Source organism: Podarcis gaigeae (genome assembly GCF_964106915.1).
Source record: "Podarcis gaigeae genome assembly, chromosome: 1".
Classification (NCBI taxonomy): domain Eukaryota; kingdom Metazoa; phylum Chordata; class Lepidosauria; order Squamata; family Lacertidae; genus Podarcis; species Podarcis gaigeae.
The window spans coordinates 50,953,126-50,976,811 of NC_139678.1; the positions used below are offsets into that span (position 1 = coordinate 50,953,126).

General features: G+C 43.8%; 1 protein-coding gene across 14 annotated transcripts in view; it reads right to left on the reverse strand.

Annotated features, from left to right (window-relative positions):
• The window catches only part of DGKZ (diacylglycerol kinase zeta), a 135,887-nt gene that overhangs the window by 43,424 nt on the left and 68,777 nt on the right, over positions 1–23,686 (reverse strand). Inside the window, exons 1-2 of one of the 14 annotated variants that reach the window (XM_083749527.1) lie at positions 17,878–18,063; positions 1,623–2,509 (exon numbers count right to left, since the gene is read on the reverse strand). The exons of 10 other annotated variants lie outside the window; for them this stretch is intronic. In XM_083749527.1, the coding sequence (XP_083605653.1) occupies positions 1,623–2,497 (875 nt within the window). In that variant the 5' untranslated portion in view covers positions 2,498–2,509; positions 17,878–18,063. Of the gene's footprint in view, positions 1–1,622; positions 2,510–10,984; positions 11,056–14,322; positions 14,346–17,877; positions 18,064–23,686 lie in introns of those variants that run through there. 3 more of the 14 variants (XM_083749521.1, XM_083749524.1, XM_083749533.1) reach the window with 3 other exon arrangements.

Here is a 23,686-nt window from a genome sequence, read left to right on the forward strand (position 1 = left end):
TTTATTTTCTACCTTGTGGCAGTGAAGAACAGACTATTCTTCATAATCGCTTTAAGTCATGCCACACAGCAACTACTAATAAATGCCAAGTTACTGGCATGCTGAAATCTATCATGTGGATTGGGCATTTTGTACCATGCCACTGCAAACACCAGCCATGAAGAAAGGGACGCAGTGGTTTAGTTTAAAAAATCCAAGTGGCAGTTGAATGTTTATTATTTCCATGAATCCTTCCTCCCAAAGGTGTGTGTGTGTGTGTGTGTGTGTGTGTAGAATATTCCATGAACTATTCTCTCAAGTGGATGAAGACTAATAACACAATAACACAGGCTTGTGTGACTCCTGGGAAGATGAAACAGAGCCCAGGTTTCCTGCTGCTTCTGAAGCAAAACATTCCAAGGCTAATTGGGGTGAGAGTGGGAGAAGCAGCTGGGCATCTCAAAATTTTAGAGCGCATATTTAAGATCACACATGGGTTTTACTCTAGATCAATTCATCAAGGACAAATCATATTCGTGTTTTTTGTCCTCCTCACAATGTATATCTGTGTGTGTGTGTGCGCGCGCGCATGAACACACACACACACACCACACTTTTTATCCCATCCTTCTTCCAAGTAACTCAAAGGCTTTTATCCTCAAAAATTCTCGGATGCAGGTGAGGCTGAGAACACACAAATGACCTGAGTTACCGCAGTCAACTTTGTAGCTAAGCAGGGATGTGAATCTACCTAAGTTAAACATGGTAGCACTACACCACACACAAGCAATGTTACAGCCATAAAGGTCCTTTAAAACAATTATTATTATTATTATTATTAATAATAATAATAATCTTTGCCACTTCAGAATGCTTTTCCTAGTCTCTCTCTCCCTCTCTCTGTTTGTTTTTGTGTGAGTATGTGTGTGTGTGTGTTGTGAAATTGTATAAAGGGACATTAAAGCCATATATGTCATCTTTTGTGCGCATCTTAATACATTAATTGGTCAGAGCTGCTGCTCGTTTCACACAAAGACCTTTTACAGGAATCTGGCTCCTCCATTATTCAAACACCATATCCAACTGGCAATTCTTAGCCAAGGTAAAAGGTAACCTGCAATACCAAACGGACTTTGTGGGAAGATGCAGTAAAACAGCCAGCTCTTTGATGGAAGAGAACCACATGAAGGATCCCTTTTTCATGACAGATCCCTTATTCAACCACATTACACCTCTATTGGGGGTAGGGGAACAGGAAGCAGGAAGGGAAGGGTCACGGCAGCCAGGAGACCAATGCAGTGCAGAGGTGTAAAATGTTACAGTTGGAAACTCCCATGTTCAAATCCCTGCTTGGCTATGATGCTTACTGGGTGTCCTTGGGTGACTCACTTTCTTTCAGCCGAAAGAACTCAGAATTTCTTGGAGGAAGAGTCAGGCAGAAGTGCAACTGGCGGAAATGGGGGGGGGGGGAGAGACCCACTGCACCTGTCCTGTTCTCAGAAAGACACAGCTCAAGACACAGCTTCTTTCATAACTGATCAATCTGCAAGGAAGCACTGTGGTTGTGCGTCAGGGCTGTGCTGGTCCTCTCCCCTCCACCTCTACCCCAAAGAGCTTAGTACCCCTGATAAAGCCATACATACGGCAGTAGGGCTCTGCAACCTTCAGGGGAGTCGCTGCCGCAGCCATTGTGAGCAAGATCCATTCCCAGGCATTTATGGGTAGTCAACGCCAGCCAAGTGGTCCCTAGAGGAACCTTCCACCTCCTGGCAGCCCTCCGTGTCCTGCATGACTGGAGCAAAGCACCCGGCTTGGGGGTTTCACTTGAGCGCCGCCTCTGGCTCAAGCATCTGTAGCGGCCTTGAAGCCCGTAGGCTGCTCTGCTGTGCACAAACTCTGCTGGGAGGAGGTGGGAGGACCTGCGGCGCAGGTAATGAGGGTCTCGCAGGAGAAGCCTCAGGTCGGCAGGGTGCTGCGTGGCAGGACCGGGACACCGCGAAAGCTCGGCTTGCAGCTCCTTCCTCTCCTGCTCCGCTCTCAGGCCAGATCCTTCAGAGCCTGAAGAGGCAGCTTCCTCACTCCAGTCGCTCTCCTCAAGCCCCTCCTTGGGGGACTCTGAGCTGGAGCTCTCAGTGCAAGGCGACTGCCTCTTTCCTTCCGCCTCATACACCTGGATGAGGCTGGCCAGCAGCAAGGAGGGCCCTATTAGATGAGTATCTATGGTGCGTACTCGCCCCCCGCGCTTCTTCTGGACGGAAAACCGAGGACTCAGGCGAGGGGTCGTGGTGCTGGATCGCCTCCTGCTGGAGCTCGCCCTGAGTTTGTGCCGGGAGCCCAAGCAAGACAGCCCTTGCAGGTGAGTGCAGGATTTGCGGCGGTGTTGCGTTAGGGTGGCAGAGGGCTGCCCCACCACAGAGCGCCGCCTTGCTTTGCTGGCCGGCAGGGCCACCACACTGGTGCGCCGGGGCCCTAGCGGCACAGTCTTCTTCCTGAAGTGCCTTTTGAAAAAGGATTCCATAGCAAATGGGGGCTGTTGACAAAGAAACCAGGTGTTTTAAATGAGGACTCACCCTCCCACCTACCTAAATAATAAACATTATTATGATTACCTGGCCTTCAAGATCTAAATGAATAAATCATGGGGCACCCCAGACCCCAAGCACTACTTGGACACCAGCCCCGGCCCTCCCTGACCCTCCAAGCTCCAGCCAATTATTTTCGGCCATAACCAGTCCTGTGTCAGGGCTTCTGACGCCCAAACCATAAGACATCTAGTACCCTCTCACTCAGTGGAGCCAAGTCACCCAAAATATCCAATTCACCACAGAGCACTAGGGGAAGAGAAAGAGAAAGAGAAAGAGAAAGAGAAAGAGAAAGAGAAAGAGTTTCACTTATGGGGAGATTACTGAGCCAGAAAACAAGTACTGGTGTTATTGTTATTTGTGGCCAATCTGAATGTGGGAAAATGCAAGAACTGAAAACAGTGCTGAAATGGCTACCATGTGACAATTGGTGGTTCCCAACGCAAACTCTGAGGCACATGGGTGAAATCTAAGTGTCAGCAAGTCAACGGTTCATACTAAAAGGAGGTGCTTTGGCTCCATGGACTTTTTCTGCATCTGCTATATCCCATAATGAGCAACAAGCATTTATATAAAGACACCACCACTTCTATATAAATATGCAAAAAAATAGGAAGCAGCTAACCTTAAATGAGGTGTCAAGGATAAAAGCTGCTTAGGCTACTTCTGTTCTATTTTAAAACAGCCTGGGCCTGAGTGCAAACAAAATACACATTGGTTCAATCTGCTTCCTGCTTGTCAACTGTACACAGAAGATCAAAACTGGAAGAACAGAACATTTTCCATTTCGTGAAATTTAAAGCTCAGTTTAGAGAATTTGGTCCAATAAAAAAACAGCCAGAAGCAGACTAAGAATGAGACAAAAGATGACAAAAGATGCGTCTGTGAAGCAACAGCAGAGCTCTATTGATGCCTAATAATGGAACAACAGGAATTCTTTTTCTTTTCTTTTTCTTTTAACTACTTGCCAGCACTCACTGTGCTCAATGCTCAATGAATAACTGCTCAGAGTTCTAAAATACAATTGTACCCGAGGTCTCTTATCTTTCTATATCTGCAACAAGCACTCTGTTCAATCCCAAGTGTAAAGCACATTTTAGGTCCCTGTTAGTCATACTCTCTATATGATGGGAGTAAACTTCAAAAAGATTGCTTTTTTTTCAAGCAACAGTAATTCTTAATAGTCAGAAGTATCCAAATCTCACTGCAAGGCTCAGCAACCATTCCAATCTGCAACTTGATAGTCATACGTTTTGTGCAGAGCAAAAATGACTCATGTTTCTTGATTTAATCTATAGCTCCTAGTTTTGATAGGATATCAAAAGACAGTAATGTGATGATATCCAGGTATCCCACACACCTGCCATGAGGCCAAAACTTTTCAGAAGTCTGTTAAAACTGGGCAGGCAGATTATGTGGAAGTTACCCTGCGTTAGCATTTCTTTCAAGCAGTCACTTTTCACAGCAAGTAATTAGAGATTCCTTTACATTTACATTTAGCTCCTACATACAGCAATGAAAATGTCTCTGTCACTCAAATCTGGGCAGCCCAATTTGTGTATTATACAATTTGTTTGTTAATTATACTATAAATACGAGGCATTTTCTAAGAGCTGCCCCTTGCACATGCTACAAAAGGTTGAGAAAGAAGCAGTGGAAAACTCTTCTTGCCTTGACATTTGCTCATGGCACTAAATAACAGTCCTCTATTACTCTTGCATTATTTGTATAGTGAAACCAGTTATACACAACGTGCCCTTTCAGCTGTCATTGTTCCTTAAGGCTGAGAACACAGCAAAGCATGCAATGTGACTCCTATAGTAAAGGTAAAGGACTTCTAGATGGTAAAGTCCAGTCAAATTCAACTATAAGGTGCAGCGCTCATGTCCGCTTTCGGGCTAAGGGAGCCGGAGTTTGTCCGCAGACAGCTTTCCAGGTCATGTGGCCAGCATGACTAAACCGCTTCTGGTGCAACGAAACGCCATAACGAGTGCCGGAGCACACGGAAAATCTGTTTACCTTTCCAACACAGTAGTACCTATTTATCTACTCGTGTGGATATGCTTTCGAACTGCTAGGTTGGGAGGAAGACTACTATGACAGGCTGCTGTGTCTTGCTGCTTGACAGTTAAAAGTTACAAGGGGGAATCCTTGCTTTTCTCCCACATTTTGAAACCTTGGCAGAACAAAGCACTCTCCCTTAGCCTGTAGAATTCAGCCCAGATTTGAAGGAAATGTAATACCTTCAGAGTCAGCAGTAGTAAAGCTAAAACAACACAATTTTATTGGGAATAAATGCTGGCATTTTGTTCTTCAAATCTATTCAATTCAATTCAGTTTAATGGCATGTATTGTAAAGTAATTGTGGATAGGATTGCTGCCTTAAACATATATTTAAACTCATTAATTTTTAAAAATCAGCTTCGCAGCCAGGGTTCATTGTGCCTCCCCACCTCTTCTTGTACAGCAAACACATGTGCATTAACTTTCCCAAGCACCTGAGTATTACTTGTCCCTTTGATTCTCAAGAGAATGTTATGGGTATTGGTGGTTTAATCCTTTCACATCCAGGATAGAAATGCAGTAACCTTTTTGTACCTCCTCTGCCAGCCTCCAGCACAGCAGGATAGTAATAATTTGTTTTGGGGTTTGGTGGGCTTATATACAAAGCTGCCTAACACTATCCTTTCACTCCAGCAAACTGAATGTTACTGAAGATTCCCAAGTCAAAACATACACTGAAGATCAGTAAGAGACCACACAGGGATAATTAATTCTGAATTTTAGAGCCTGTGCAGTGTGACCACAAGCAGACCATAAGGGAAGTTATGTCCCACTGAATTTGGCAAGATTTGCTCCTGAACATTGGTACGAGTACACAGAAACATATTCCTGATGTGAATAAAAGTTTTCCCGGACTTCAGTCTGTTTGTGACAGTACAGCATGTGCTGGTATCCTGTCAGAGCTTTGAAATACTCATTATGGCATAAGCTTTTTTGCACTATAGTGCACTTCATCCTGCATCTAACAGAGTAGGCTCTAGTCCATGAAAATTTACACCAACACCACAATAAATCTCTTAGTCTTTAACTAACACTTAGTAGGTTTTGCTGCAACAGCCTAACACAGCTATCCCTCAGGAACATATTGCTGAAAACTGAGTTTCGGAACAAATCTGTTGTTCTAGTATATTGTTTAGCTTTAAGTTCATAAGTTTATTGTTTTAGTGATGTATTCCATCTGAGGTTGACCAAGAATGCAAAGTCTGTCTGCCTATGGGCTGGTTTTCTTGAGCTGGCCATCCAAGACTGCAGTGGGCATCACATACAGCTCTATAAAGGCAATTCCTGAGGAAGCTGGTGAGGAGTTTGGTCAATAAACTAGCTTTAAAAATCTCTGTTCTCAAGAGTGGATACCGAGGGGGAAATCTGGTGTTTCTAATTAGTTGCAGGTCCCTTGAGTCAATCCCTAAGTAGACACTTATTCAGGGTTAAAGCAGAACTCAGTTCTGGAAAATAATAATGGACTGAAACATCTTGACAAGCTGCTTTCAAGAGTTGGTTTTCACCCAATTCCATATAGCACAGTGTAGGAAAACACTCAATAGGCATAGTAGCATTTTTAAAAAAAAATATATACTTTAACTAAACTCAATCCGCTTTTGTCTTAATTGCTGGCCACCCAGATTCTATATGAAGAAAAGCTGCTGATATTCCTGATGGTAGAGAGTATAGCTTCCGGGGGGGGGGGGGGATATTTTGCACGGTTTCCAAAACCTTAATGGCGTGTGAATCAGTGACACAGATTTCAACGCCATGGCATAGAGCATTTGAGCAAGCACTTTGTTACCAAGTATCTTTAGGGCAGGTTCCATTACCTGCCCTCCCTTACTGTAACTGAACTTAATCAATGCTCCTATGGTTTTTGTGCTCTGCCTCCATATGACACTTTCCAAGAGAGGGCTTCACTAAAGGGTAGACCCAGGTATCTAAATGAATGAGTCTGTTCTATAGTTTTCTGATCTAAACACCACTTATACCTAGGACTGTGTTTGCCAGAAGTAATAATCTTGGTTTTAGAGTAATTTATAGATAGGATTTCCTGTTTACCGTATATGCTGATCACCTCCATGAGATTTCTGAGGCCCAATCAAGAAAGAGGGAAGCACTAAAATTATCTGTATACATCAAGACTGAGATCTTTCTGTTTGTAATTACTGGGGGGGGGGGGAGAGGTTGCAATGGCCAAATATGACACCAAATCATTACTATAAAAGTTAAAAATAGTGGGAGCCAGAATGCAAACTTGCTTCATTCCTCTCGAAGTCTTAAAAGCATCGGTCATACCATCATTTAAACCTACTCTGACCCTCATTTCTGTGTTACTGTACAGTTCTTGGATCAATAGCAGAAGTCTGCAGCCAACGTTGGCAATTTGAATTTTCTCCCACGGTCTATTTCAATTAGGAGTCGAATGCAGCAGAAAGATCAATCTCAATGTATATTTCCTTACAATATTGTTCAGAGTAAAACACTGATCAATGGCGCTGTATCTTCCTCTGAACCCTGCTTGTTCTTCATGAATAATGTTGTTACTTTGCAACCAGCCTGACAATTTTTGAAGGAGATACCAGGAATATAGCTTTGCAGAGATGTCTAACAAGCTAATTGGCTGATAGTTTGTTGAGCATTCCTACCTCCTTTCTTATAAATCCGGAAACTGATAGTCATTTTCCAATGTTGTTTATAGTGGTAAATAAGCCACTCAGGATAGGCACCCAACCACTCTGCATATTCCTTATAGAGCTCAGGTGGAAGCTTTTATCTTCTCCAAGAGCTTTATTTTATTTCAAGCAGGAAACCGGGCCTTTATCTCATTATAGGAGGCTGGTTGTCATATTCAGGTAGGTTTGAGAAATCCTTACACACTGCTGGTACATGTGATTGCCCACCAAATACATTGGGAGAAATATTTAACCCAATCAGATGCAGGAATCAAGGCTTTCTGTAGTGATCTCACTTCATTTAAACCCAAGAATTTGTCTTCCTTCTGCTACATTACTGCTAGTCCCAATTCCTGCCTTTCCTTTGTAATATTCATGACACCCCCCCCTCCTTCCTATCTCTTTGATAAACAGACCAGGACTATACTCATATAACAGCTGTCAAGTGAGGACACCCCTGTAGCCAGAGAGGGGCAAACTGATGCACCACCTCGCCTCTCGAGCTGTGCTTCCCCACCCTCTGTATTTGGGGGAATTTTTGTTTGTGTGTGACATGACAGCCTCCATTTAAAGAATGACAGCTTTAAGAACAGGAGCAATTTACGAATAAAACCTCTGAAAAATTCAGTGAACAAGTCAGGACAAGTGCACAACAAAAGCCTCATCTGGGAGAGCCCCCCAAATTCTGCTCACTCAAGACTTTCCCTGACTGAGGGTGGGTTTTTCATTATCACAATCATCCTGTAATCCCTTAAGCGATTCTGAAAAAACCAGGCAGTACTGATCCTTGAAGAGTTAAATATTAGAACTTTGTATTATGGGCTAGTCTACCTCAGATTCTCCTTTTGCTCTGCTTTTCAGTTTAAGTTGCGTTCTCTAGTCAGCCAGCAATAAGGAAGCATGCCTGCAGTAAAAAGTAAGAATTTGTTTATTCTGCAGTTATTATGATGAGCACAGGAGGATTGCTGAAAAGGTGTACTGTGAACCTACCATGGAGAAAGCTCACATGTACACAAAGTATTTTTATAAGTTTATAAAATGACATCTACAATGTAGTAAATATTTTACAAAGTTAAGGACTCTGTCTCTCTGACTTCAACAAGTTATGCATATTTTTCTCAGCATCACTCTCCCTAAATGCTCAACCATGGTTGCATTGTAACACACTCTTACTTTGCTTTTAAACCTGCTTTTGTTTGTATTGGTGTTGCGATACAATATTAAAATTTATTTTTTGAGATACCTCCTCACTAATTTTTAACCTGTAAATTACAGCATAAACTAATTTGTTTGCTTTACACCTTTTGGTATCCCGCTTGTTCACTGTATCCCTAACACCCTGGCAAAACAAAACATATGCCTGTCATTTAATTAACTAAACTTTCTGTTAACCTGCATAATTAGCTATGTAAAGGTCAGGTTAGCAAACTCCCTGTATTAACTTACATAACACTCCCCTTTAGGAATGGGGCTGCCCCACCTATGGAGCTGAGAGAAGAGATCTTACATAAACCAACCTGACTTTCACGTTGAACCTCAACATGAGTTTCAAACCTCCTATCAGGCTGGCAGAAGAATTCATTTAACAAGCAAGACTTTTTTATGAACAAAACCCGTACTACATTTTGCCGAACTGAATGATATAATAATCTATAGTGTTTGTGTGATGAGAATGAAAAGCTTTAGGTGGAATTAAACATCATGTTATGGTGATTGTCCTGTCATGACAAACATTGCAGCTTGCTAGGTGGAACGATCCTCACAGGCTGTTCTCCTGACACCCCCCCCCCCCCGAGCCAATTCTGGGGAGCGTTGGGGGAGGAGAGGACAGGGGTGGAAGGCCTTGCAAAAGCCTTATGCTGGTGGGACTTAGGTGAATCATGCTCTTTGTGTCTCTGAAACTGTAGATATCGTAAATATTAGTTCGTGTGAAGCAAAACTTATTTTTTATTATTAATCATTATATTTATGGATTGCCATACCATCAAGATACCATCACAATGTACAATGAGTAATAAGCAACAAAATTACATCTGAAACTAAAACATATTCAAAACTGAAATATCCACAAAGCAACAAACCACACAGCAGCTGCTGCATATCTAATTGAAAATGGCCTATTGCATTTACTCAGAGTGCTGCTAATCCATACTGAATCTTTGCAGCGGAAATAAGAACATTTGTTGTTCTAGCATTTTTGCGTATCTGAATATGCTGCATAAAGAAGTCTTACAGAATTTATTTCTGATATCCTTAAAGTCAGGGGGGGGGGGGGGAGAAAGAGAGAGCAACACGCAACATGCACACACAGTTTCTCTAAAGGCCCTGATTCCGGATCATAAGCCCTTTCACTAGCAAAGCTTGGGGCTTTGATCTGCTAATGATCTGTAATCAGGGTTGTGATAAGCTTAACTTAATGGGGCATGTTTTCCTTTCAAAAGGCAGCTGAAACTCCAGCTTAATAACCAAGCTGGGTCAAGTCACACAAAGCATGTTCCTTCCTCTCAGCCTTCTAGCAGGAAGTGTGGGTGCCGAGATCAAGTTCCACACATTTCACTGTATCTTGCCTTATTCCCTAGAGCTAAGCAGAGCCAGGAGAAAGTTCAGCGCAAAGGGCTGTCAACTGAGATATCCCCAAATCCAAGGAGAGTTCCAGCTTATTGCTCTGCACTGTCTTAACACCACCCCCTGCATACAATAGGCTTGGCAATCCCCAGACACAACTCCCAACTCAGGAATCCTACAAGTCACTAGGCAGTTGACTACAAAGGCTCCAACCATCAGTGCCCCCTGTACGTCTTTTGGTGTGTAGAATGAATGATGTGTAAAATGTGGGTATTCCTGTGGCCCTCGCTTTGCCATTTACCCCTAGAGTAAGACACAAAGCCTGTTGTATGCAGCTAGCCTGGGACTAGTTTACTTGCAACACAGGTTAAGAGAGGGCACAGGAATGTCCATTTCTCTCCCTTCCAAAAGGCAACAGACTGCAAAGAGAGCATATTGCAGGAAGGGCAGACCCTGAAGCCTGCCAAGTGGGGTTTTTCCTATAACATCAGCTACTAGCATCCCCAGGATCAGGAAACTGCTAGAAGTACAAGCGCTATTAATAATCCCCACTGTTGACACAGGGACCTCGTGGGCTCTGCTCACTATCGCTTTGCCATCAGAACGCTAAAAACAGGCAGCCGCGGAGGCTTGGGAAGCTTGGCCGGGGATTCCGCTCCAACTCCAGTGCGGCTCACATGCCAGAGCTTTCCTTCAGCTCGTGTTTCCTTACTCCCACACCCTCCTGACATCCCAAGATGCACTTTCTCATATACGAAGCTGCCTCTGCCTCCCCTCTCAAAGATCCTCTTTCCATTCTAGCTGGGCTGTTGCATCTCCTGATCTGCAGCGGCTGCACCACACAGAACTCGACCATGCTGAGCTTGCCGAAGGCATGCGGGAAGGAGGAGGGCTTTCCTTGCTATGATAGTTGCCAGGGCCTACGCTCCGCTAGATGCAGCGCACGAGATTAGATGGGCCATTTGTGGTTGAGCAGCATGACCGAAAGCCACAGTGGCTTGAGAAGAAGGAGGGTGTGCATTTCTCACAGGGTCTTCCCCTGACTCGACAGAGTTAACTGGCCCGGCCCAGTTTCCCCTTTCATTTCATTTCCCAGTAAACGTGGCATATGAATCATACACCACATGCACCCACCTGGCACCAGAAACATGCAGGGGATGATCCTTGAGATGCAAAGCCTCTTGAATCATCTGAGGCACTCGAATTCTCAGTTATCGGAGAGGGACACTCAACATTTGCCTGAACAGAAGTTCTCTTTCTCTCTCCCCACCAACTGCCTTTTAACCAGAAAGGATGTGCTTGTTAAGCTGCCAAGAACTCTGAAGTACACAGGCAGTTATCACAGAAGCCTCCGCAGTTTGAGTGCCTGGCCTTCAGAGCCAAGCTTGCACGTACGTAACAGCCTTGTGGGGTGAGAGAACCAAGCTGGCTGTGTGCGAGCAGCAGCCAAGTCTTATTTTAGGGCTCGCTGAAGAACCACAACCAAGTGCCAAGGCCTGCTCGAGGAGCAGGTGTGTCTGCTCACACTCAAGACTTGCTACTGAGGAAAGCAGTATTGGCAATAAATGGGGTAACAGAAGCATTTTAACAACAGCCAACTGCCTCTACCAATGGAGGATTTCTGTTCTCTTTTGCAGCTAAACAAGACTTGCCCCGGCGTCAGGGACTGGCTGGACAATGAGACTGGATACTGAGGAGTGGGAACCAAGAGAACTGGGGTTGGAGACTGTCTTGGAAGACGGGATCAGTGGTCTAGGGGAGCCTGTAACAGCTGGAAGATGAGAGTCTGAGGCAGAAGAAGCTGCAGGATTGGAGAGTGAAGAACAAGTGCAGGAGGGAGGGAAAGGTCAGGCTGGTGTAGAGAAAGGGGCTTCCACACCTCCTCCTCCTCCTGCCCCCACCTCTCTTGCTGCACGGTCTCCCGGGACCAGGGGTGAGAGGAGCAGAAGTGGATTGCATGCAGGCAGAATCTTCGCCTGCTTGTGAGCAGCTCAGGTGCGGGAGATACATAAGCTGGACCTCTCTGTTACAGCAACTGACTTTTCCTAAACTGGGAGTGTACTTTTGACAGTAAAGAGTCAATTCCTCACACTGGACATTCTTTGCCTGACGGCACCGTGACACCTGGCCAGGCAGTCATAGGGTAGTCACAGAAATAATTATCCAGATACATGTGCAGATCTCTTGGAATGAATGTGAAAGCAGCCTCTATGCCAGAGAGGGGGAACCTGCAGCCCTCCAGATGCTACTGAACTACAGCTCCCATCATCCATGCTGAATAGGTCTGATGGGAGTTGGAGGCCAACCAAGTCTGCAGGGTCACAGGTTCTCCATCCCTGCTCTATGTGTTTAGTTCTTGGAGCTCAACCGCCAACCTTCTGATTGGCAAGCCCAAGGCTCTGTGGTTTAACCCACAGCGCCACCCGTGTCCCTCTGGAAACTGTAATTTTGTCAAAATGCTCAGAAATCACTAATCCTCATCACAGAACGATAATGCTTGGGCTGAGCACCATTATGACCATTAAATGAATTTGAAACTGGTTTCAATTGGATGTGCAGGCACACTTAACTTACACGTGTCCTGTTCTAACAAGTCCTAAAGTACTTACGGAGTGCATCAGCATGAAGAAGTCAGTGAAGACAGTTCTAGAGGAAGGGTCAAAGAGCACTGCCAACTTCCCCAGCATTTCATTATTAGCAAATATCCCTTTTCTTATTACTTCAGCATTGAGAACCCACAAAGAAGCAGCTCATATCCCCAAAGACACACAGACAAACTCCATCCAACCACATCACAAGTAAGCTTTGTTCCTGTAGAAACCTTCTGAATGGACAAAGAAATTCCATTATTTTCTTAAGCAGACTAAAGTACGGCCTCAATATCTACTGACTTACGTCTTTTGGTCTGTGACTTTCAAATCTATAATTTGAAAGACATAATCTTGAAACATATGGCACAACAATGGAGCAAGCTGCCTAGGCAGGCTGTGGAATCTTTTCTAGCATTTTTTCCCAGTGAAATGATGGATAGCCATCTATCTCTACTGGGTACAGAAAAACGTATCTGATAGTCTGACTAGGTGCCTTTCTGGGGATCTTCCAACCCTGTGGGTTTGAAAAAACTAGCCCATTTGTAAGCCTGTGTAACTAACAAAAACAAATAATACAGAGATGCTTTATTAATTGGGGTGGGTGGGTTAACAAAGCTACCCAAAGGAGAGACATTGACCTTATTCTGAAATACCGTAACTCCCCCTTAACTTTCCTTCTTTGCGCCTGAAGGAGTGACAGAATTTCTGGACTTGCAGACTTTTGATAAGGCAGTGAAAATATTTTGCAGCCTTCCTGTTTTATACTTATATTTATCTATACCCCAGAGTCCTATCATAAAACTTAGAGCAGTCTTCTCCAACCTGGTGCCCTCCAAAATATTTAAATCATACCTCTCATCAACCCAAGGCAGCATGGTCGTTAGTCAGGAATGATGAGAAGTGTAGTCCAAAATAACAGGAGTTGTGGAGGCTGATTTGAACAGTTTACAAGAGGCTACCAACCATCTCCCTTCCCAAGCTCTGTTCAGGACACAGCCAGCTACCACATCTGACAGGGCAGGGGAGCATAATCCATAAAGCTATTTCATTTCTGTCCTGCCAAGCAGAATGCCATAATCCAGTCTTGACTAAAATAAGTGTGTGTGTAAAATTACCAACTCCCCTATCCAATGAAAGTTCTGTACTTCCGAAATTTAATGTAGAACCACCTTCTGCTCTGCAAGTTGAAGCCATGAGATAATACTATCTCAAAGAGTTGCCGATAGCTCTTCTTAATATCATTTTGTGTTTGCTGGCTCCAGTCTGCCCAGTAACCATAGCTCTTCAATCTTAATGTTATGCTGATGCTAATAAGCTTTTGCCAGGGATGCAGAACCAGACGCACACAGTCACAGCAGGCAAGGGATGGCAGACTCCTGGTTCCACAGCTTTGTTCCTTATCCATGTATCAAGCCTAATGCGCAGCAGCAGCAGGATATATAGTCTTACTACTTAGTTACCCAAATCTGGCAGAAAGGAAGACATTCTTCACATTCATGCACACACAAACATCACATAGATAACCATCTAGACTGGGGAAAACATGCCGTAAAATGCATTCACTGCCATGTTTAATCAATGCTATTTACACTAAAATAAACTGTTAGAAGACTGCACTCTAAGAAGAGACAAGAAAAGCAATGCTTCATAGTGTGTTCGTGGAAAATGGGCCCTTGTGGGCTGAACTGGACCTGCTACTCACCAGAGCCAAGCCCTGCATCCTGTTTTAAATGGCAGGAAGGAACATGAGAAGCAAGTAAGAAGGAGTTGCTCTCAACACATCCAGATAGGAAATGGGAAATGCTAAGTAACTATAGCCCAGCACCCCATATCTGCAACAAGATGGAAGGTCAAATGGTGCAACTTTCATATTTAGCTCACAGGAACATAGGAAAGCTGCCTTATACTGAGTCAGAACATTGGTCCATCTAAGCTCAGTGCTGCCTACATCAACAGGCGGCAGCAGCTCCTCTCTGGGTTTCAGATAGTATTCTCTCCCCATCACGCTTGGAGATGCCAGGGGTTGAACCTGGGTCTTCTGAATGCCAGTCTGCTTCTGAATAACAGTTGCTGGAGCTGCAGGAAGCGAGAGCGCTCTTGCACTCCGGGTCCTGCTAAGGGGCTTCCCAAAGGCATCTGGTTGGCTACTATTGAACAGGACGTTGGACTAGATGGCCCAATGGCCTGTTCTTATGTTACCACTCTGCTACAGTCCTTCCTCGTTACTTTCATTAAAAACTTCTGATATGCCCAAATGGCTGAAGTGACGCATACTGAGCTGAAATGATGGAAAGTGTATATGTGTGTGTTTTGTAAATAAATTCTCCCACTGAAACAGTGCAATCCCCATTTGCCTTGGGGGGGTTTTTTTGGGGGGGAGGAGTGCAAAAGGTGCTAGAAATCTTCAATCCTCCATACGAACACATGCGGCCACCCACTTCCCAAACCAACTGGCCACAACATTGGGTGCGCTATAAGCAGATACATGATCTCCCTTCAACACTCGCCTCACCATATATTTTGTAGCTGGATTGCATTGCAGCCCCAATTGCAGCACCATTTAAAGATGGTCTGCTTCACAAACACAAGTTAAGTCATCATTTAGTCAATTAGTTTTGGCTAGATTATAAGTTATTTATTTTATTTACTTAAAAATATAGCAGCTGATGAGGGCTGTGAATAGCAGCAAAACAGCACAAAGAAAGAACAATCCCCATCCAGCTTTTCACCCCAAAATCTGAAGTGAAAAATGTAGTTTCTCAGCACCATTTAATATTCATGTACCTCAACTCACAAGAACTGAACAGAGAGACCCCACTATTCCCAAGGTTCTAAAGGGATGGCAAAGGGATGGCATTTTTTTTTAAGGGCATAACCCTCAAAAGACAAAATTTAACTTACGGGGGATCCATTTGAGATATATCTGAATGACAGAAAACGTAAGAATCCAAAACTGTAAGCGAACACCCTCAGGAATAATAATAAAGGAACCCTTAACTGCCCACTTGTGTTTGATGTACATCCTCAACGTACATTATTCTGACATTTTCCTTGCCAAAAGTATTAGCCTACTAAACTTTAAACTGGAACTATGGTAACATCTTTTATAGTGCCCCCTCCCACCTTGACATTCAGACATGTTGTTGTTTTTTTGGTTCAAAACCAAAAGGTCATCACAGAAATGTCAAGCATTACAGTCATAAAAGAAATCCAGCCTGCCCAAGAGGAAAGAGACCTCTCCCTTTGGGCTGACGTATTTTCAAATTATGTAAAAATAGAGCTGTTCCATGCTTTAATATTACCATCTCTTTCAAATATGCAATAAGTAAATTTATACATGTATGACTGCCTGGGCACATCTGCTCCTCAACTGTGAAGCCTTGACTGCTGGTTGGAACAAAACGTTATTATGGAGCCTGACCAACCTTGCAGCAAGTGGTTATGACGGCAAAACTCCTGCATCGTGTAGGAAAATAATGTAGCAACTGAGAGTACAGATATTAGCTATTCTAGGTTCTTAGGCTAGGTCAAGTGCTGTGAAAACCCAATCACCTGTTGACTAGGAAGGTGAATGGCATTATTAGTTTACCTAGTAAAAATGTCAGCAGTTGGGGTTCATAAACACCTTGCTCTTTGTTTGGTCAGCAGGTACCCTCTGTTGGTCTAGTTCTTTCCTACGGCATATGTACATGTTTATGGTTGCCATATAGGGGCCATTTTAAGTCACTCCACATGTTGGCTTCCACCATTTAGAAAGCGACAGCTCAACATCCAAAGCAGACCATTTTCGCCACTATTCTAAACCTTCAGGTTTGCTGTGGCATGGAGGAAAGTCACTTCATCCAAGCGGTGGAGAGAACTGCAGGACAAAAACCATTTGCCACTCTACATATAGATTGCCAGATGGCATGCTTTAAACAGGTTATAGTGTGGAACTACATCTTGTATAACATCTTCACATTTTGCCATAGCACACGGTACCTTGAGAAGACGAAAGCATTCTTAAGATACCTAAGCCCAGTCTGGAAAATTTCAGGCATAATGTTAAAAGGCAGAAGGCAGTCTTGGAAACTATGGGTACAGTGCTAAATAGTTTGGCTACAAGGAAGTTAACCTGTGGGAGCTCCACTTTGGGAATACAGAACCCTTGTCTCACACAAGTAAATTTAGACGAGCTTCGCCAGAGGGACTTGCTCTTTACAACTGATCTGTGTAAGGAAAGCAGCTGTTGGTTCACAAATCCCTTGACAGAACAGAAGATGGGGAGGAATTTTTTAAGGAGTTTCTTTCATATATTTTTTCCAGCATAGAATCTGAACAGGGGGAAAAACAAGGCCCTGCTACAGTCCCAGGTCTGTGGTCTACTGATAAAAAGAAAAGGCCACCACTGTCTCCCCTATGACTGGGGACAGAGACCCAGATGCAAACTCTGAAAAAACTGCTGGGGACCCTGCTCAATAAACCACGCAGGACCTCAGACACCCTCTTGCCAACCTGCCTTATTCAGCAGACTAATATCCAGTGAGGCTGCATTAAGCAGACAAGCCTGTCCTATTACTGCTGCAGCTGTCCTCACCATCTCATCCACTTGCCAGTCACACTACCATCTGGTTCACAAGACATTTTTTTTTAAGATGGTGAAGTTCTTATGGGTGACTTAACATTCGGTCCTCGTTTCTTTGCAGTGAGATGTCTGTATGAATCAACCCCCACCAGGAGCACTAAAAATTGCTAAGGTACAGCACAATGTCAGCTTAATTGTTTTCTCCTAACCAGATAACTCAGGTTCTCCAACATGGATGCAGGTGCATACAAACACCTCACGTGTGAAAATAAAAACCCATGGGGTAAATGCAAAAGCACACTGCCCTGTGCTAACTTCTATTCCCCCGCCTCGTGAAACCAAGCTCAGCACATTCCAACATATTAAAGGCAACCTTTGAAGGCTACACAACATCCAAACACAACTAGTAAATTGGCCTCAAGTTTGTTGCAATAAAATAAAAATGAAGTCACTTTGCACCTCCAGTCTAAGGAAACTCTCTATCAAGGCTAGGTTCATAACAAAGCAGAGAGAAGATGGAAAACTCTCCCCCCAAGCTGGAAACAAAGGGGCCCCTAACTGCAAATCCCCTCAAACCTATGGTTACAAACGACACAGAACTGGCCCACAATAACACTCCCTCCGGAAGCTTCTGAAACTACTGTTGAGCAGCTTCCAACAATGTTTAACCCACCCAGCAAAGGATCTCATCCTGCTCTCCTGCCATGTCTCTAGAGTCACAGGGTGAGGCTATTTCACACAGAGATCCAGCATTTCCCTTCCCGCTCTCAAAAGCGCCTCACTTCCTCACCCTGAATGGCAAACCCTAAGCAAAGAACGGTTAAACATGGGGTGGGGGAGGAAGAGGAGGGGACGGGCAGAGCCTTTGTGACCTGATCCGAAGCTGAAGGCAGAATTCTTGCAGGTGAAGAGGAGCCTGGGTAGCAGCTGCAGGAGGAAGAGAGGCTGCCAGCCCTGAAGAGATTCAGTCCTAGTTTGGAGAGAGAGGTCTCTGTTTATCCCACTGCCTCCTCCCCATGCTGCAAATCATGACAGCCCTTTTTAAAATAACCAACAGGCACTTCCTCCTACGGCTGCTATGGGGGCGGCTACCTCTAAGGGGGCGGGGAATGAAATGAGTGAGTGAGTGAGTGAGTGAGACACAAACACAAACACACTTACTGACCCCAGCTAAGTTCAGCGTTCAGACAGTCCTTGCAGAACAAGAAACACACAATAGAGCTACATTACTCAGGGGCCAACCAGCAACTTTTTATTTTATTAATTCTATCTTCACACACACACACACACACACACACACACACACACACACACACAGTGTCAGGGGTGGATGGCAAGAGAGCATGCAAACTATTCTAACTTCACACACACACTTTTGATTCTGAAGTATTTTATTGGCCAAACTTTTTAAAAGCGTTGCATACACATCCCTTAAAGGGGACTCAAGAGAATCCTGCTCTCTTGGGAAGACACCTGCACTGACCCACTTCTGCTTCAGTAGAATTGCACTGACCCACTTTTGCAACTGCAAAAGGTCACTTTCTTCATTGCCTCATTTCCTTCCCATCCAGTCGTTTCTCTGCTTAAAGAGACCTTGCACTCAGCCATAAGCTTTGCTTATCAGTGACATATCTATCAAATAGTGCAGACAACCATATTGGACCATTAGGAAAACACCTTAGTTTTATTACTTGGTTCTAATCAGGGTACTGTGCCACTGTTGCTGCTTCAGTTACCTGAGTGAAGAGTGACAAACAGTCCCACCCACGGTAGTCAAAGCAAAGTGCCATTGAATGATATTCTATTCCATCATGATGACAGCAAAAATTATTTCCCTGAGTGATTTCCCGTGCAAGCTGGGAACAGCTATTGCACTTGATACAACTCATTTAAGTTGAGCCCCTGATATCTTCTCACATGGAATGTACATACAGATGGCACAGCAGATGGAAGGGAAGCTGATAAATTTTACAGAGGTAGATTTGCATTTCTGCTTCCTCAACACAAATATGCACATTTTCCAGGTCTCATTTTGCACAATGTTTGTGCTATACAGTACTGCCTCAAACTTGGACAATGGAATTATGGGAAGATTCTTACAAGTCACACCTTTACTTTGTGAAAGTGGAAGATGTGAAACACACATGCAGGCATTAAATCAATAAGATAGTTTATTTTTGCTGCAATTGATTTGTGAATACGCAGGTCACATTTTTAAAACATGTAGATGAAAACAGCTTTCAACACGCTTTAGTTTCCCTTTTGCCCCCCTCCCAACAAAAAGTAGATCTATCAAAGTTCACTACAATCTTCCTCTTAACTAAATAAAATACATATTACAGGATCATCATACAGGAATATATTTTAATATTTAATGAAGATAATGCTTTCTTCTCCACTGTGTAACAGAGGAATAATATGTAATTTGGAAAGCAGCCTAAAAGGGCAGACTAACCAAATATGGTTAACCACAATGCTGAGCACTCTAATTTTTAAAATCATTCATATTGTAACATGCAAATATTAAGATACTCAACTGACAGCTATTTTCAGTCCTTGTAAGAGTGAGTAACTGTGGGTGGGTGGGGGGGAGCTCTTTAGCTCATGCTGGAAGTGTGCTGGCTATGCTATTTTATACCAGCATTTCCCGTAACAAAAACAAAATAGAAATGTCAACTGCTGCAAAATGTTGCAGTATACTGAGGAAGGTAAATTGTACCCCTCCCTATTTCCACAACAGTAGCGTCCCATCTAACATGCGTAATCCTTTTCAGGGTTCCAGAAAGGCATTCCTCAGAGCAGGAAACCTCCCCACCCCTCTCCCCCAATTCCTATTTTTCTTTTCCAAGTGATACTGAACATTATGTGGCTACTGAACATGCTCCATCCCCATTGAGCTATTTGTGGGGTAAGAAAGAGCGGGTGGTACCTGTGCAAAGGGATGTGGGTGGCACTGTGGGTTAAACCACAGAGCCTAGAACTTGCCGATCAGAAGGTCGGCGGTTCGAATCCCCATGACGGGGTGAGCTCCTGTTGCTTGGTCCCAACTCCTGCCAACCTAGCAGTTCGAAAGCACGTCAAAGTGCAAGCAGATAAATAGATACCGCTCCGGCGGGAAGCTAAACGGCGTTTCCGTGCGCTGCTCTGGTTTACCAGAAGCGGCTTAGTCCTGCTGGCCACATGACCCGGAAGCTGTCTGCGGACAAACGCTGGCTCCCTCGGCCTATAGAGCAAGATGAGCATGCAACCCCAGAGTCATCTGCGACTGGACCTAATGGTCAGGGGTCCCTTTACCTTTACCTGTGCAAACTTTTGAGGCTCTTTAATTACGAGATATTCATGAAATTTCCCCCCATAGTACAGTGGTACCTCGGGTTACATATGCTTCAGGTTACATACGCTTCAGGTTACAGACTCCGCTAACCCAGAAATAGTGCTTCAGGTTAAGAACTTTGCTTCAGGATGAGAACAGAAATCGTGCTCCGGTGGCGCGGCGGCAGCAGGAGGCTCCATTAGCTAAAGTGGTGCTTCAGGTTAAGAACAGTTTCAGGTTAAGAATGGACCTCCGGAACGAATTAAGTACTTAACCTGAGGTACCACTGTATGCAGAATAACTCAGCTGGGAAAAAATGACAGTTGGAGTGTTAAATCCAGAAATTGCCCTACAGACAGTGAAACCATTCATTCCAAAATGCTTTGCACACAGGCAGCACTTAGTAATTTAAAATACAGTGGTACCTTGGGTACAGACTCTGCTAACCCAGAAATAATATCTCAGGTTAAGAACTTTGATTCAGGATGAGAACAGAAATCGCGTGGCAGCGCGGCGGCGGCAGTGGGAGACCCCATTAGCTAAAGTAGTACCTCAGGTTAAGAACAGTTTCAGGTTAAGAACGGACATCCAGAACGAATTAAGTTCTCAACCCGAGGTACCACTCTACACTGATGTTTAAGAAAAGAAGAGACTATACAACACCATCTTAAGGGAGGGGGCGCGAAGGTCACAATGCAGTTTTAGTGCAAGAAGCAAGTCATATGTCACATAAGAAGCATATGTTAGCCCATCGCTTTCTGGACTGATTGCTAGCTCTTCTCACCACACTGCTGTATCAGATACAGGAGGGGGAAGCTGCCTTACTGCTGCTCTGCTGATGTATAACTAGAAAACCTAACACAGGATGTCATAAACCGAAGTAAAAAGAGGGACCGAAGTCTCCATAGCCATGATCGTTACATACTTATGCATTAATCTGTGAAAGTGTGAAACGCCAAATGACTTTTCCAAAGCATCAAGCACGATCCTTGTACACCCAAGGGGTTCTTTTTCTCCATGGCTGATACGCCTCCAGGCCCATTCTTATGCCAGCTTAAAGGAAAGGAAGCCCGAGAGTTTTGTGACAGCCCAAGAGAAGAAGCAGGGGAAAGCACACTTGTTAAAATATTATTTAAATATTAAATAAATGCTTAGTCCACCTTTCAACATTTCCAGGGCAGTTTACAGTATTATTATTATTTTACATGTTGCCCTTCCTCTGAGGATCACAGGGCAGTTTACTGTGACAATAGGTCAAAAAGCACAGTAAAATAACCAACATGCAGTAGCTGACAAAGTAAAGGGCAGCTCTAAAAACAACCACAGCAGAAATGAAAATACACCTCAGATCAACCGGAGCCTGGGAAAATAAAACTGCCTTTGCCAGGCACCTAACAGACATTTGCCAGGTGAGACACCCTTGGGAGAGGGGTCTGCAAGCAAGGTGCTACAACCAAGAAGGCCCTGTCCCTTGTTGCCACTCACATCACCTCAAAGGGGTGGGGGGAGCTACCTAAAGGGGGTCTGCCTCTGAGTAAGATCTTAGCCTACAAGGAGGTTGATGTGGCAGAAAACAATCCCTCCAGTCACCAAAGAAAATACTGGCTTGAAGTAAGTGATTACTCCGTTTTCTTCAGCAAAATGGGGACAAATCTCAACACTCTAGAGAAAGTGTAATTTCTCTCACTTGCCTTTCAAATTCTAGCATGAAGAGAACCGAGGTCAGATAATATCATAGCAGATGCTCTGGGCAGCTGAATTACAACCCCCCCCTTTTTTTAGATGCTCCAGGCCAAAACTATATTAAGAATGGCTTTTGGATGAAGTTAAGGAGCAGTTCACATCCACATTCAACCATGAAGATCATGGGCTGGCCTTGAGAAAACTGCCACCTCTCAGTGGAAAAAAATTGGGACAACTCTCTGAGCTTGAGGGAAGAAATATGAGATGTTGCTATTATGACACTTCTGCACTCCTGTATTTCAGGGGGTTAGACTAGATGATCCTTGGGGATCCCTTCCAACTCTACAATTCTATGATTGAAGAGGATATTCAACATAGGTAATGATGCTTATGGCTTTAATACAATATTTGGCAATTGCGGGCATCTCTCCTAAAATCCCAGCTGCTAAAGTGGTAGGATAAAAGTTTTAACTCACAAAAGATGCCTCTAATGCAGGCCCAGGCAAACTTGGCCCTCCAGACGTTTTTGAGACTACAACTCCCATCATACCTAGCTAACAGGACCAGTGGTCAGGGATGATGGGAGCTGTAGTCCCAAAACATCTGGAGGGCCGAGTTTGCCTATGCCTGTTCTAATGCTTCATTCTTGCAATAATGTAGCTTGCAAATGTGATTTGTATGCCCCAAAAACTCAAGCGCAGAAGGGAATTTACGTATATTTGCTAAATTAACTCATGAGTTGGACCACTGAGGTTTAGGACCTTATTGCTTGAGAAAAAGAATCAACATGGCAAGAACTACCAAAGACAGTAAGTAGGTGACAATTTTCGGTGAACAAAGTTTGTGGCAAAAGTACAATACATGTTAAAAAATCTTCACAGAGCTTTTGTTCAGTCACTTAAGCAAGGAAGTTTGAAACCAGTCCTCCGGGAAAACTGGGGGTGTTACTCAATTAAAATAAATCATGCCTGATGAATTATGAGATTTACTGAATTAATTTATTGTCTTATTTATTTACTTAAAATATTTACACCCCACCCTTAATCTAAAAATCTCAGGGCGAGGGACAATAGCTTCAATAAAGAAGAAGAGCACAGAATAAGCATCACATGAGGAGATAAAAATACAAAAACCTATCACAGATAAACATCAGTATGAATTGCCAAATTCATAGATTAAATCTGAAATGATACATGTTTCTGAAAAAAGAGAGAGGGTTATTTCAGTCCCAAGAACTAGAGAGGGCCACATTTGGCCTCCAGGTCTGAGGTTCCCCATCAGTGTTTTGACAAGCGATCCATTGCAAATCACGGACTGCCCTTCCATGCAGCAGGACTGAGGTCCTGTTCTCAGAAATGCAAGAATCATTTATGGGGACCTGATACAAGTACAGTTAAGCTACACCATACAGCTATACAAAAATGTAATGGGAAGTGCCTCCTGTATTCACTATGACCTCCTGTATTCAAAGTGGAAAATGGAAATGGCAACCGCACACTCAGTGTAATGGAACAAAGGGTGTCAAAGTATAAGAGTCTAAGGTAGTGATTTATTTAGTTGAAAACTTGTACCCATAAGGTGACAGCCTGCAAGTATGAAAGAAGTTCATAGAAGATTTAATATATTTAGACGGTTACAGCAAGGTGCTTATGTCAGTACTCTCATGTAGCAGATGGAGAGGTTTC